We start from the raw sequence: 14551 nt of genomic DNA on the forward strand, positions 1-14551 counted from the left end.
GACATTTTGCATCAGTGAGCAAAATTTCATGAAAAAATATAAAGTACAGCTCAAGAAATTCAAGAAATACGGTTTTTCCGTATCTGGAAAAAATTGTATTTTGCGGTTTCAAATTTTCACGGTTTTGTCAAAAAACCGCAAAAACGCTAACATTAATTTCCACAAAAATTAGCTAATTAAAATATACTACATGACTATGAGCAGCTATGAGACAATTTTCAAATAAAAATATCGGTTGGATGACAAAGGGAAATTTTTAGATTCAGACTTTAACGTGATGTAAACACACCTTTAAATATTCTGCTTGTGCAGCAGCATTATACTCTTGTGTGTTTGCAGCATCTTCTAGCGCAAGAAGGCGGCTTCTAGACATGTACATACTGTGCCAACGGATAGGATTGACCCCTGTATGATACAAAAATATATGTGAGAGAAAATCTTGTAAAAAAGAATTAGTTTTGTACTTTTAATGAATTTGGCACTAGTGTACTGACCCTTAGTCGGTGAGTTGGTGTATTTTTCAAGCTTAATCTCATGGTTGATTGAAATTCGATTGACGTTTTTGCTTGCGTTAATTTGTAATTTCCCGCGAATTTGTAATTTCCCTCCAAGCTTTTGTAATTTCCCTCCTAGATTTTGTAATTTCCCTCCTAGATTTTGTAATTTCCCGCAAAAGTGAAATTTCCATCCTTTGGAAATTCATCGCCTTTTTTGAATTTCTTACTAACTTCAAAGGCTTAAGTAAATGGAATACTCTAGACCCAATTAAAACTCGATTCGCCTTCCTATGACTTTTTTGAGACCTATTTTTAAAGTTTCAGATTGATTTCCAGTGTTAAATTGACGTCTTTCAGAATTGTTAGAATTTCAATCCAAACCATGAGATTAACCAGGAATCCCATGCTTGTTTTCGTGAAATTCTGGATAAATTACCCTCGGTCAAATTTTGAAATGTTTTAAATTTCCCTCGTTGCACTCGAGAAATTTCAAAATATTTCACAATTGATCTCAGGAAATTTATCCCGAATTTCCCTCATAACCATGAGATTACTAGTACAAATTTGAGTTAGTACAGTGTACTAAAAGGGTGGTACCAAAGCTCTAAAAATTTTGTGCAGTGTACTACTAAAAAGGGTGGTGGTCTAACTTTTTGGAAAAAACTTAAAAATCAAGTTAGTACCTTATGGATCAGTACACTGAGTTGGTACCCCCCTCCACGATCGCACATTACTTTGCATTCCGCATCTTAAAGAATAAATTCTAATTTAATAAAAACATTCAAGAATTTAAAAAGTTGTACAAACCTTTAGAGTAATTTGGTAGCATCTTTTTTGTCCAGCCATTGTGAACAGGTTTCACTGAAAGAAAAATAATATCAAATATCACTTTTTATTAAAGCGTTGAGAAGTTACACAGGTTACACAAAATATGAACCCATAAAGAAAATGTTAACCACACATCAAATCAATGCAATGTTTAAACTCTACTTTCCAACTCTAATTTAACGCACTTAAAAATAATTTGCGGTGCTTAAAAAATATTTGTGGTGTTTAAAATTTCATAGAGAAATCCCCTTTGTCTCAAATATTTTGTGTGGGATTGTAGGTAATTAAGGAATTTTAGACAGTCTTTCAATTGTCCTGGTTATAGGGACTGACGTCTTGTTTCTTGATATTATGTTGGTGTTACCTTTATTTTTGAAAAAGGTTTCTGCTGATGTGTGTGATACATTCCATTGACTGTAGTTTCGGTTGTGAGCCCATTGTGTGTTTGGTACTGCTACAGTTACGAACCAATCTTTTGGCATGCTTGGTGAAGCAACATAATGGTACTTTTTCTAAGAAAAAAATAAGCATATCTAGATGAAAAAAGTTGTAATTTTTACTAGAGTAAAGTACGTCCACTGTCATGGATATATGGATATGATGGTTTGAGTAGAGGGGGTACAGCCGCAGGGTATTAACCCATGGGGTTTAAACCTGATTTTCAGAAAAGTTTGTCCTAGGTAGCACCAACCCCTTTTTAGTACCTGGTACTAACTTTTTTCGAGGAGAAAAGGGACCCCCACCATAATAGCCGGTTACCAACAAGAAAATATGGCTACAATAAAACCCTGAAAATAATTGCTTGGAATACCTAGCAGTCAATTTCACCTCAACAAAATGTAGGAAAGCTCAAAATCTGGAAAGTTATTTGCAACAAATTCGATTTTTCAAAATTAGAAAACATAAAAATCAAAAACTAAATTTCTGTTAAATGAAATCTGATTTTCTGGGATTTTTTTTGGAATCATATGCACAATTTGCAATCTGATTAGCAAAATTAATAAAATTCCACCCACTTTATCCACCAAATAGCGAAATTCAGTTCCAGGTAGTAGCTTGAAATTGGGGTAATAACTTTTTCTAGATTCATAATTAGACACCACCACTCGGCTCACTACGCTTCCTTTAATGTATAAGTTGACATGTTTTATAATGGGTGTTAATGAGTGCTAAAAATCCCAGTAAATTTGGAATATTTGGGATGTGCCTTAATTTGCCGGAGACAGCACAAAATGCAAGAAATTCAGAAGGTCTGGGATTCTCCCAAATGTAAACTAAATTATATAATATATCATCAAGTTACAACTTGTATTGACTTACTTGGTTATTGAAAGTATTTATCGTTGGAGATAGAGTTTGAGATGAAAGAGCTCGTTCTTGTCTTTTTCCTTTGATCTTTGTTTTTGCATATCGTGAACTTCTTGAACACAAGCATGATTTCAACTGGCCAATTGAAGTGTATGTTTCATTCAGCAGACTCGTCAGCTAATAAATAAAAAGAAAAATAATGATATTCAGTGATTCAGTGTTTAGATAATTAGTCAGCCCAAATGACTATTCAAATCGGTTCTACATGTTTTTTCCATCATCCACTGACGATGATGATGTTGATTTGTACATGTTTTAAATCCAATCTTGGATTATTTTCAGGAAACAGGTTATCATGAATATCAGCGCACAAAAACAACTTTATTACTTTTTATTATTAGTAAAAGAAAAGTACCAACGTCAAGATACACTATAAAGAAAAAACATTTAAAAAGGAAGAGATAAATGATTTTTTATTCCATGAAATTAAACAAGAAGCTTTTGTATTGTAAGTGAGAAGAAATCGTTTTGACCATTTCTATAGTCTTTAGGGATTTTTTAAGCACTTTGAGCTTGGACTGTTTTTGTAAATTCAGATTGAGTTTCTATTATGCCTGAAAGGGAACTTGCTCAGCAAAGCTGTACATTGATGAAGCTGGGGGTCTTGTGGGTGTTTGGAGGGCAAAGCTCCCAAAAACTCTTGAATATGTAGATTATAATCAGTTATTGTTGTTCATAAACAACAAAAAAAGGTTAATTGCGCAAGAAAAAATCTCATTTATTTTTTTACATTGAGTATATTGGCCGGTATACTGACATAAAAAAGTGCTTAGAAAAATCCCTGGCAGTGCAGTTGGATTATTGATAATATAAATACAATAAATACTCCTTTTTAGATGAACGCAGCGTTATTACATAACTAATTACTACTTTAGGCGTAGAAACTTTCGCGAGCAGAAACTTTCGCGATTTTCGCGAATTTTGGCCCTTTTCGCGAAAGTAAATGTCTTTAAAAATTATAGGAAGGGCCATTCGCGAAAGTTTATGCTCGCGAAAAATTCTTGACAAGATAGAAAATCTGTAAAACTTCAAACTTTGAATAAAATGTAACTTTTATGGCACTTTTTAGCCTGCTAAAAGACTAATAAGTCAAAGGACAAATGTTTCAAGCCAACCCAAGAAGTATTTGTGTCTCTAAGCCATTTTTTCATGTGAAAATTCTCAATTTTACGTCTTGATTCGCGAAAGTTTATGCTCGCGAAAAATATTTTTCCGTTAAATTCGCGAAAGTAAATGTCGTGAATTTCGCGATTTTTCGTACTCGCGAAAGTTTCTGCTCGCGAAAGTTTGTACGCCTAAAGTAATGTACAGCTTAAATTATGATACCTCCATACTTCAGTGGATGGAAATAAAACCAGCCGAAAATTAGATATTACCTAAAATAAGTTTTGTTCAACTTAGCATGCTAACATTATCCCGAATTACCGTGCAATAACACTGAAAATTTTTGTGCTATAAAGTATTAGTTTTATTTCTGTAATACAGCTGAATACAGAGCAGATATATTTAATTTCTGGCCCGAATTGCTGTAATAAGTTAATATGCAGAACTGAGTCAATACATGATATACAGTCGTCCCATTCTCCCAAATGACTATTTGGTAATCATGTCCATCTGATGTCTATTTATGCATTTTTATGGCCTGACAGTTAGTCACATTAGGAAATCAAACTTTCAGCAAAAACAACATCACTTATCTAGAGGATGTGTTTGCAACAACAAGGATGAGGATTAACTGAATCATGTTCAAGATCCCAAGACAATTTAAAATTAAAACTTGAAAGCTTGACAAAATGACAATTGCTTTAGACGTGCTGGTGAAGTGAAGCCGCCAAAATCAACCAACCAAATTTTGACATTCAACTCCCAAGACAGCACTTCAATTTGTTAAGTCTTGATTAAAAATTAAAAATAATTGAAAATAATTCCACACATGTAGATAGGTTAGTGTTTGAGGCCTGCAAACTTTCTGGGAAAAAACCTATCCAGCTATGCCGATATGTGGATCTAGGTGGGTGTCTGATACCCTGACGATCTTTTTCTTGAGAAATCCTTCTTCGAATAAGTCAAGGTTGGCTTAGTTCAATCTTTTCCATCTACTGGTCAAAATTTGGGTAATTTCTCATTGTCATACCGCCACAAAAAAGTTTCTCTCTTTGAAAGTAATTTTCTCGAAATCTAAAAATTTTAAAAGAACCATTTCTGTTTCGTTGGAAAGAAGAAAGATAAACTTAAATTTTGATGGGTCATTTATTAAATTCGATTCGTTAGATTAAAAGTTATGCTCAATTAAATAAAAAAGTTACTTTCAGAAAGTGCTCGAAAACGTTAAAAATCGACCTATCAAATTTTTATTCTAAATTTGGCAATCGCAATAGCCTTTACATGATTAAGAGCATTTTTCAGTAACTAAACACATATATAAATTTTAAAAATGAAGGGTCGAAAGGGTTTAAAATCTTCATCAAAATCAATTTAATTTACTTTTACTGGAATTTTCCTCAGGTTTTTGGTGCTAGACTGAATAAAGTCTATGTAAGACTGGATCTACCTCGAAACCCATAATATTTGATGTATTTTAATAAATTTTAACAGATTTTTGGCCTTTTTCGACAATTTTTCTTAACTTTTCATTGAAATTTCAATCTTCCTTTATATAACAAAAGGTCAAAAATCGACCTAATCAACCTACCTGATGAAGTTCTGAAAATAGAACGAAATATAGTAAACAAACTGTGTTGATTTTACTTTTTTGATCACTTAACAAAAGGTCATTTAGACAGCTACAGCTACTTTTTAATGACTGAAACAAAAATACTGATGTATCATGTAATTATGCTTCTGTTTAATTTGATAGGTCGATTTTCGACGTTTTCGAGCACTTTCGGAAAGTAACTTTTTTATTCAATTGAGCATAACTTTTGATCTAATGAATTGAATTTGATAAATGACCCATCAAAATTTAAGTTTATCTTTCTTCTTTCCAATGAAAGAGGAATGATTCTTTTAAAATTCTTAGCTTTCATAAAAAGTAGTTTCAAAGAGAGAAAGTTTATGCAAATGTTAATGTCATTAAAAAGCTCTGGTCTATTTTTTGTGAGTCCCTTTAGAAGTTACATCAGTTACATCTTCCTAGTTTAAACAAGCAACATGCTGAATGGACCTACCTGATGATGAAACTTAGATAGCAATAAGGAGAAAAACAATCATTAAGAAAATATAGCGCTTAGCGAAAATGCATTAAATGTCATCATTGATTCTTGATGGGGGGGAGGGGTTTAGGGAAAAAAGAAATAGAAAGTTCCGGTTGCAAAATTGCAAAAGTTTTATTGACAATTGAATCATGCTTGATGGTGGCATTGTTATCAATAATTTTTTTAAGTGAAAAAACAAAGAAATGTATGGAAAAAGCCTAATTCAAATCTGCAAAAACGGCGATTTCCGGCATATTTCCGGCATTTTCGGCCGGAAAAATCTTTTTCTCAAAAATCGGACTCGGCAATGATTTGGGCATTGTTAATACGCATCTTTGAGCAAAAAATCAGCAAAAACTAATGATAAAATCTCGAGAAAATGCCAAAAAAACAGTTTTTCCGGCGAAAAAATTTTTTCTCAAAAATCGGATTCGGCCATGTTTTGGGCATTGTTATTAGGCATCTTTGAGCAAAAAATCAGAAAAAACTAATGATAAAATCTCAAGAAAATGCCAAATAAACAGTTTTTCCGGCATATTTCCGGTATTTTCGGCCGGAAAAAATTTTTTCTCAAAAATCGGACTCGGCCATGTTTTGGGCATTGTTAATACGCATCTTTGAGCAAAAAATCAGAAAAAACTAATGATAAAATCTCGAGAAAATGCCAAAAAACCTGTTTTTCCGGCATATTTCCGGCATTTTCGGCCGGAAAAATTTGTTTTCCAAAATCGGGCTCCGTCACATTTTAGGTATTATCATTTTGCATCAGTGTGCAAAATTTCATAAAAAAATATAAAGTACAGCTCGAGAAAATCAAGAAATACCGTTTTTCCGGCGAAAATGGGCTGCACCGGCGATTTTTAGAAAGTTCCGGCTTCAAAACTCAGTTCTATTGACGATTGAACCATGCTTCATGGTGGGCATTGCTATTAATAATGTTTTTGTGTGAAAAAACAACGAAATATAAGGATAAAGTCCGATGAAAATTTGCAAAAATGGCGATTTCCGGCATATTTCCGGCATTTTCGACCGGAAAAAATTTTTTCTCAAAAATCGGACTCGGCCAAATTTTGGGCATTGCTAATACACATCTTTGTGCAAAAAATCAGAAAAAACTAATGATGAAATCTTGAGAAAATGCCAAAAAACCGGTTTTTCCGGCATATTTCCGGCATTTTCGGCCGGAAATAATTTTTTTTCGAAAATCGGGCTCCGTCACATTTTGGGCATTACCATTTTGCATCATTGTGCCAAAAATAAAAAAAAACTAATGAGCCAATCCTGAGAAAAGCTGGTAACAGACGGACGGACGAACGAACAGACAGACGGACGGACGGACATCGGTTAATTTATAGGACCTCTACCCCACCGGGGTAGGTCCAAAAAGAAGAAATGTTGTATTTGAAAAAAGAGGGGTCAAATCGTGAAATCCAAGGACCCTGGTGTATCCATTTTTCTGACAATTTTTTCACATTTTCTCATATTTTTTACCTAAAAACAATGCAAATGCAAGTTTGGCATTGAGAAGAAGCTAATATACGGTGGCGGAGTGGCATAAGCTTGTCAAACTAAATTGGATTATTCAAACTGATCGGACCGTAACCCATTGATCGAACTTAATCAAACACTCACAATTCTTTTAAATCTTAGAGTTTGATTATTTTTTTTAATTGAACTTTAATTGTTCAATGGAGTTTGATTGGTTCAACAAGTTCGATTGATTGGGTCTACTGGACCAGGCTGGACTAGTAGCCTGGGAATCCAAGTTCATAATCTTAGAAAAAACAAAAAACACTTCACCTCACAAAGTTCTAAGATTATAGAGCTTGGTAGATTAGTCTGACACAGAATGTTATAAACAGTCTGTGTGTGAACCCTTATTGACAGACTTTCTGAAGTTTGGAAACCCATCTAGGCAAACACACATAATCAACTTACCATAAAAACTCTTTCACAAGCTCTTAAGACTTTCAAAACTATTAAAAACCACATCAAAACATCAGCCACATGTATTTACACTTCCAGTCAACAGCCATTTTGTTTCTAAATGAATATGCTTCGTTTTCACTTACGTTTTCCTTTTTTCTGCAGAGTCAGCTTTTTCCATAAATTATGGAAGTACTGCTAAGTACCATAAGTTGGTCTAATATCGACATCCCTCATTTAATTCTGACACCCTTCTTTTTTTAGAGAAAGGAGTAAATATGGAAGCTTGAATCACTGATAGAAAAAGGATTATTTCTTGCTCTCTGACCACTGCACTAAACAAAGAAAAACAGTTTCAACCTTTCTATAAATTTTAGCTGATAAAAAGGGTGTCAGAATTAGACGAGGGGTGTCAACATTAGACCAAGTTACAGTAATACCCACAAAATCTGGCCAATCAGACTAAAACCTGCCAAGCAGGGAAAAATTGTCGCTACACATACACACAGGTGCGTTACCTGCGCCAAGCGTTAAACAAGCAGCAAAAATAACATAAGCTAGACTGTGTGGAAAAAGTTTAATGCTTTGATTCCCAGGCTACTGCTGGACAAAAAATGGGCTAAATTTTCCAACACCTGAATGAGAGCATGACTTAGCAGACAGCTTGGTCTTTTTTTCCAGGCACTGCATGGGCTATTCCATTTTTAAACCATACAGGGGTATTGACGAAATTTTCCAGGGGGGACTGAGTCTTGATTTTCCAAGGGGCTTTTGGTCATTTTCAGATTTTCCAAGGGGGTTATTAAAGGAAAGGTTTCCAGGGGGCTCTAGCTCTCCTCCTAAACTGGCATCAATAGTCACTTTCCAGGCCCTTTTTCACAAAATTTCACTTTCCAGGGGTGTCGACTTCTAACTTTCAGGGGATAGTTTGCTATCCAAAATTTCCAGGTGGGTTAAGGAAAAAAGTTTGTCAATATCAGTGCGTCACAAACAGCGATATTTCGATCGTACAGAAAAGTTACTATCAATCCCGCGAGTAAAAATAAGTATTCCGACTAGTCTACGAAAAAGTGCGCTCGCGCGGCGAAAATAATATCTTGCAAATTAATATATGCATAAAACTGACAAAATCCTTTCTTTTCTATGCTTAGGTGACGTCACCATCGATCCTGACTTGACAATGGAGAACCAAATTTGGCAATGCATAATTATTACGAGCAGCCGAGAAAGTTTGTGTGATGCATAAATTGCGCGATAAACGAAGCCCTAGAAAAACGCCCACTGAAAATTGAAACTAGGAATTTATTGAATAATTCACTGATGAAGTATCAAACTTTTTGTTTTTTGTAATTATTAAAAATTCATAATTTTTAAATACTATTTTTTGAAAGTCAAAGGACAATTAAAATGAATTTAGGCTGATTGGGTGGATATTGGGCGGACGGGCGTTTTGCACGTTCCGAGATCAAAAATTAAACGAGAGTAAAAAACGGGGGCGTCTTAGTATGTAATATATTAATTCATTATTTTATTTTTTATTTTTCACGAATGAAATATGAATTTTTGATTTTTGAATTAAGGAAATATAATACAATATATAATTTTTGATTGTCAGTGCCAAAAGATATTTCTTTACTTTACGAATAATCTGCTGTGTTGCTCGCCATTTACCCCCGGATTGTTTTAGTAGACACTTTGGTCACGTAAATAAAAACATGTGTATTATGTTGAAGCCGACTGTGGACTGACCAAAATTGCAATTTACATAAATTATTGTGGAAGTGGACGCTTTAGACGAATGTTTGGGAAATCAAAAAGACGTGAGAATGTTGAGTTTTGTTTATATGGTGGTTTGTGACGCACTCAATATCCCCCCTGTACAATTTTTTTTTGGAATCAGTTCGGCAAATTCTATAGATCCGCAACGTTGCAATATTCTGCAACGTTGCGGTTTTTCGCAGTGTTTCCCCAGGGTTGCGCTGCTATTTTACACAACACTTCCAATTGAAGCTTGTGATTTTAAAAATTATGAGCGCCTACCAATTTTCTTCTAAATGCAAAACAACTAAACATGCAAAATCAGGCATAAACTTGCTTTCTTGAACAAAGTAGCGCTTTTTTGAACGAAGTAGCCTTACTGTCAAGAATGATTGTGAATAATCGCTAGGTAGGAAATTAAAATGCTAGGGTGAAAATTTTCTTTTTGAGTTGTTCTTCAAAATGCACATTATATTGGGACCCCGGTCCAGGCCCTGCGATGCCGATTTTGGTCCATAGGCTAGGGCTGCAAAATTATGCAGCGATAAAGCTGCGGAATTTTGCAATGTTGCGGAATATCACAACGCTAAAGATGCAGAATTTCGCAGCGTTGCGGATCAATGCAATTTGTGGTTTGCCGAACTGGAATAGCAGGCAATATTTTAGAAAAGCAAGACAGCGTCCGTTGGTGGCCAAAAAGGGCACTTTTTCCAGAAAAAAAGGCTGTTTTTAGGAATATTCTAGTAATTTCAAGATGGGCAGCGTCCGATAACCGGCCGCTTAAAAGGCATGAAAAATTGCCTCCTGAATAGCCCAATGCAATGCGCGCACTAAGAAATATAATAATAAAAATGAAAAAAGGACAAACCTGGGCTTGACCATTGATTGAAGCAAACATTTCACTAAAAGTGCTTGTAGAGTAAAAGCAAGAGTATCTTTCCTTGAGTACTCTGGTACTTGGCAGCTTTGGTGTTTGGTCTGTTCGTTTCGTTTAGTTGTATAATTTTACTATGCAGTGTAAACCATCTATAGCTAAAAGATTATGTAATGAAAGTTTAATTCGCTGTGTGAAAGGGCCTTTAAACTTGTAAAAGATAGAGAGCTAGGCTAGGAGAAAGAGAATACCTATTTTCTTTTAGTCTAGCCGTAAAGAGGTGGTTTCTATCTATACTAAAGTTTCCCTTGGTATCACCTACAATATGAAAAGTTGTAAGTAGAAACCGCTCTAATTTTCAAAATGCAAAATGGTAGATAGAGTAGCGAAGAATTTTTAACGGTACGTGTTCAGCAGCCTGGCCTGCCCTGCTGGTAAGCACTGATTTGTTTTCTCTTACTTCTAGACTACATACATACTTTTGATACTTTTGATGGGTTTTTTGAGTCTCTCAATCATCCAATTTGGAAATCCGATGATTCACATTTCTCTCACGGTCGTGGCTTCTTCACAAAGACGAGAGACATATCTGGACTTATTTCCGTTCTTTCTTTCCACCCAGTCTCTTGCAGTTAGTCACACTAGGAAATGAAGCTTTCAGAACTTAAAATCAATTGTAAAAGGGGTTACGCATGATACGAAAGTCTCGTGTTCGCAAGCGAAAGGATTTTTACACTACATACCAATACTACATAATAGGATTGCTAAACTTCCTCATTCCCAGCAAAACTTTCCGATTGTAAGTGTACAATGGAAAAGGACCAAAACGCTACAAAAGTAGATTTAACAGCGATTTTTGCCGGAGACGCCTAGAAAAAAACAGCGAAAAAAAACTTAAAAAGTAATACCCCAGCCGTTTGTGCGTGATTGGGAAATGATATAAACAATCCTTTTTTGGTAATAATATTTTCATGATCGTCACGAAAGCAAGGTAAATTTCTATCAATGCATTTTAAACATGTACAAACTCTGGTGAACAAAAAGAAAGTAGATATTCTATTTTGAAAACAAACTGCTTTTTTGAAGTTTTTTTAACTCAAATACATGTTTTTTTTTCGCCATTTCGGCAAGTACAAAACGCCTACTTAATACTTACTACCTACTACTTACTACCTACTGTAGGGTGCGCACTCGTCGGGATTTTTTGCGTGGAAAAAGTCGAAAATCAAAATTAGAACATTCCATCCATCATAACTTATCCTTAACAACTCCAAACTTGTTCATTCTTTTTTTTTTAATATTCAGAATTTATCAGAGAAAACAAAGAAAAAAACCCCATCCCATTACCTACCTTCAATGAAAAGATATACCATTTATTAGACATCAAGGTGAAAAAATGGCGACTCGGAATTCGTGGCACCGCTGTCTACCTTGACCACCATTTTTCAAATGGCTATCGCTAATGAGCTGGATTAGTTATAGACTCGCGGTTTTTTTTATAAAACGCGGGAAAGATCATACTTTAGTTTGTCACGTGGTAGCCTTTTTGATAATCTACGGGCCGTCTTTAAATCGAGAAAAAAGAAGAAATTTCGATTTTTCGGCACTTTCCTGAAATTTTTATCAGGACTACCATATATGGTTGGAAAGCTAAGGGTTTCAGCTTTTCATTGGTAAAATTTGTTTTTAACTATCATTTCCAGCTCATTAGCGATAGGCTAAAGTTTAACAGTCATCGGGCCGATTTTCAGACCGCGCCAGCAAAACTCCTCACGCCCCGCCACACGGAAGACTAGATTTCATCCGCCATTTTTGGCGTGATTTTGGTGCTTCCGAAAATTATTTCTTGCTGGCGTGGTGTAAGGAGGCGATTCTTTGAAAAGGTGTTTTTTGTGGTTTGAAAATGGAATAACTTTGGAACTACTTAACCAATTTTAACAAATGACCCCTCATTTTTCTCACAAAGGTAAGGACTTTCAAATAAAATTAGTTTGGTTTTCAAAATTTGAGGGGAAAATTTTGGCCTGACCACCCTACCTACTGTAAAATAGCTCAAAACGGCTCGAAATTACCTTTAAAATATTCAGCATGTTAAGATTAGCAAAATCTGAAACTTTGGTGGTAAAAAAGTTAAAACTTCTTCTTTTATCGTACTTTGAAGACTTCAAAATATTTTCTCTCTTTTACTTTGTTTATGACTTTTTCCCACGCTTTTTCTATAAGTTTACAGACGCACTTCTTCGTAGAAGAGAAAAATATTTCTATGACACACTTATTTATTCATGTCAGTTTTATTTATAAGAATCAATCAATCTAAAAAAGTTAAAATACTTTAAGTAAGTAGAGCCCTATGTTTCACTGGGTACTTGCTGAAAATCCTTTGACATGTCGTTGGCATTTATTGACAAAATGACCCTTTTGAACCAAACTATTGACAGGGTCGTTAAATGACCTTTGCAGACTTCATTTTATGTAGCAAAAATTCTTATTGTGCTCAATAATAAGATGCTTTCAGTATCGCCAAGGTAGAAATTTTCAGTAGGAAAATACTACAAAGAGCTGTTTTAGAGGTGTCAATTTGACCATGTCAAAGTATTGACGAAATGGAATTTTTGATAAAAATATTAACACAGTTATTGAATATTAAAAGCTTCGCAAACCAATTCCAAGAAATATTTTGGCACCATTTGATATGATACAGATCATACAATAGGATAGAGAGGGGATAAAGATTGATTAACCCCCTATTTATATTACAGAGCCTTTTTTAGACATTTACGTGTATTCTTATCGTCTTATAAGGCGTCTATAATAAGAGTCATAAGAGGGAGTATGTTTAGGAAAAAGGAAAGTTCTTATAATAAGAGTCATAAGAGAGAGTAAGTCTAGGAAAAAGAAAAAATCAAAATAATGGCCTTTTGTTTTATACTTCAGTATACTTATATGAGGCGAAGAGAATATTTACTCACTACGTAAATATGCTAAATTCTTTTAAATAACACTTTTTTCAAGTATATATAAAGCAAAGACTTGTGTGTTAGCATGAACGCAGCGTTATTACATAACTAATTACTACTTTAGGCGTAGAAACTTTCGCGAGCAGAAACTTTCGCGATTTTCGCGAATTTTGGCCCTTTTCGCGAAAGTAAATGTCTTTAAAAATTATAGGAAGGGCCATTCGCGAAAGTTTATGCTCGCGAAAAATTCTTGACAAGATAGAAAATCTGTAAAACTTCAAACTTTGAATAAAATGTAACTTTTATGGCACTTTTTAGCCTGCTAAAAGACTAATAAGTCAAAGGACAAATGTTTCAAGCCAACCCAAGAAGTATTTGTGTCTCTAAGCCATTTTTTCATGTGAAAATTCTCAATTTTACGTCTTGATTCGCGAAAGTTTATGCTCGCGAAAAATATTTTTCCGTTAAATTCGCGAAAGTAAATGTCGTGAATTTCGCGATTTTTCGTACTCGCGAAAGTTTCTGCTCGCGAAAGTTTGTACGCCTAAAGTAATGTACAGCTTAAATTATGATACCTCCATACTTCAGTGGATGGAAATAAAACCAGCCGAAAATTAGATATTACCTAAAATAAGTTTTGTTCAACTTAGCATGCTAACATCATCCCGAATTACCGTGCAATAACACTGAAAATTTTTGTGCTATAAAGTATTAGTTTTATTTCTGTAATACAGCTGAATACAGAGCAGATATATTTAATTTCTGGCCCGAATTGCTGTAATAAGTTAATATGCAGAACTGAGTCAATACATGATATACAGTCGTCCCATTCTCCCAAATGACTATTTTGGTAATCATGTCCATCTGATGTCTATTTATGCATTTTTATGGCCTGACAGTTAGTCACACTAGGAAATCAAACTTTCAGCAAAAACAACATCACTTATCTAGAGGATGTGTTTGCAACAACAAGGATGAGGATTAACTGAATCATGTTCAAGATCCCAAGACAATTTAAAATTAAAACTTGAAAGCTTGACAAAATGACAATTGCTTTAGACGTGCTGGTGAAGTGAAGCCGCCAAAATCAACCAACCAAATTTTGTCATTCAACTCCCAAGACAGCACTTCAATTTGTTAAGTCTTGAT

At 34.6% G+C, this 14551-nt stretch overlaps 1 protein-coding gene across 1 annotated transcript in view; it reads right to left on the reverse strand.

Moving 5' to 3' along the window:
- Positions 1-14551, reverse strand: part of LOC136799443 (uncharacterized) — a 33395-nt gene that overhangs the window by 8884 nt on the left and 9960 nt on the right. Inside the window, exons 2-5 of the mRNA XM_067056149.1 lie at positions 2646-2810; positions 1690-1837; positions 1305-1358; positions 290-405 (exon numbers count right to left, since the gene is read on the reverse strand). Of these exons, the coding sequence (XP_066912250.1) occupies positions 290-405; positions 1305-1358; positions 1690-1837; positions 2646-2810 (483 nt within the window). The remainder of the gene's footprint in view (positions 1-289; positions 406-1304; positions 1359-1689; positions 1838-2645; positions 2811-14551) is intronic.

This window comes from Clytia hemisphaerica, unplaced genomic scaffold (assembly GCF_902728285.1).
Source record: "Clytia hemisphaerica strain Z4C2 unplaced genomic scaffold, Clytia hemisphaerica genome assembly, whole genome shotgun sequence".
NCBI lineage: Eukaryota > Metazoa > Cnidaria > Hydrozoa > Leptothecata > Clytiidae > Clytia > Clytia hemisphaerica.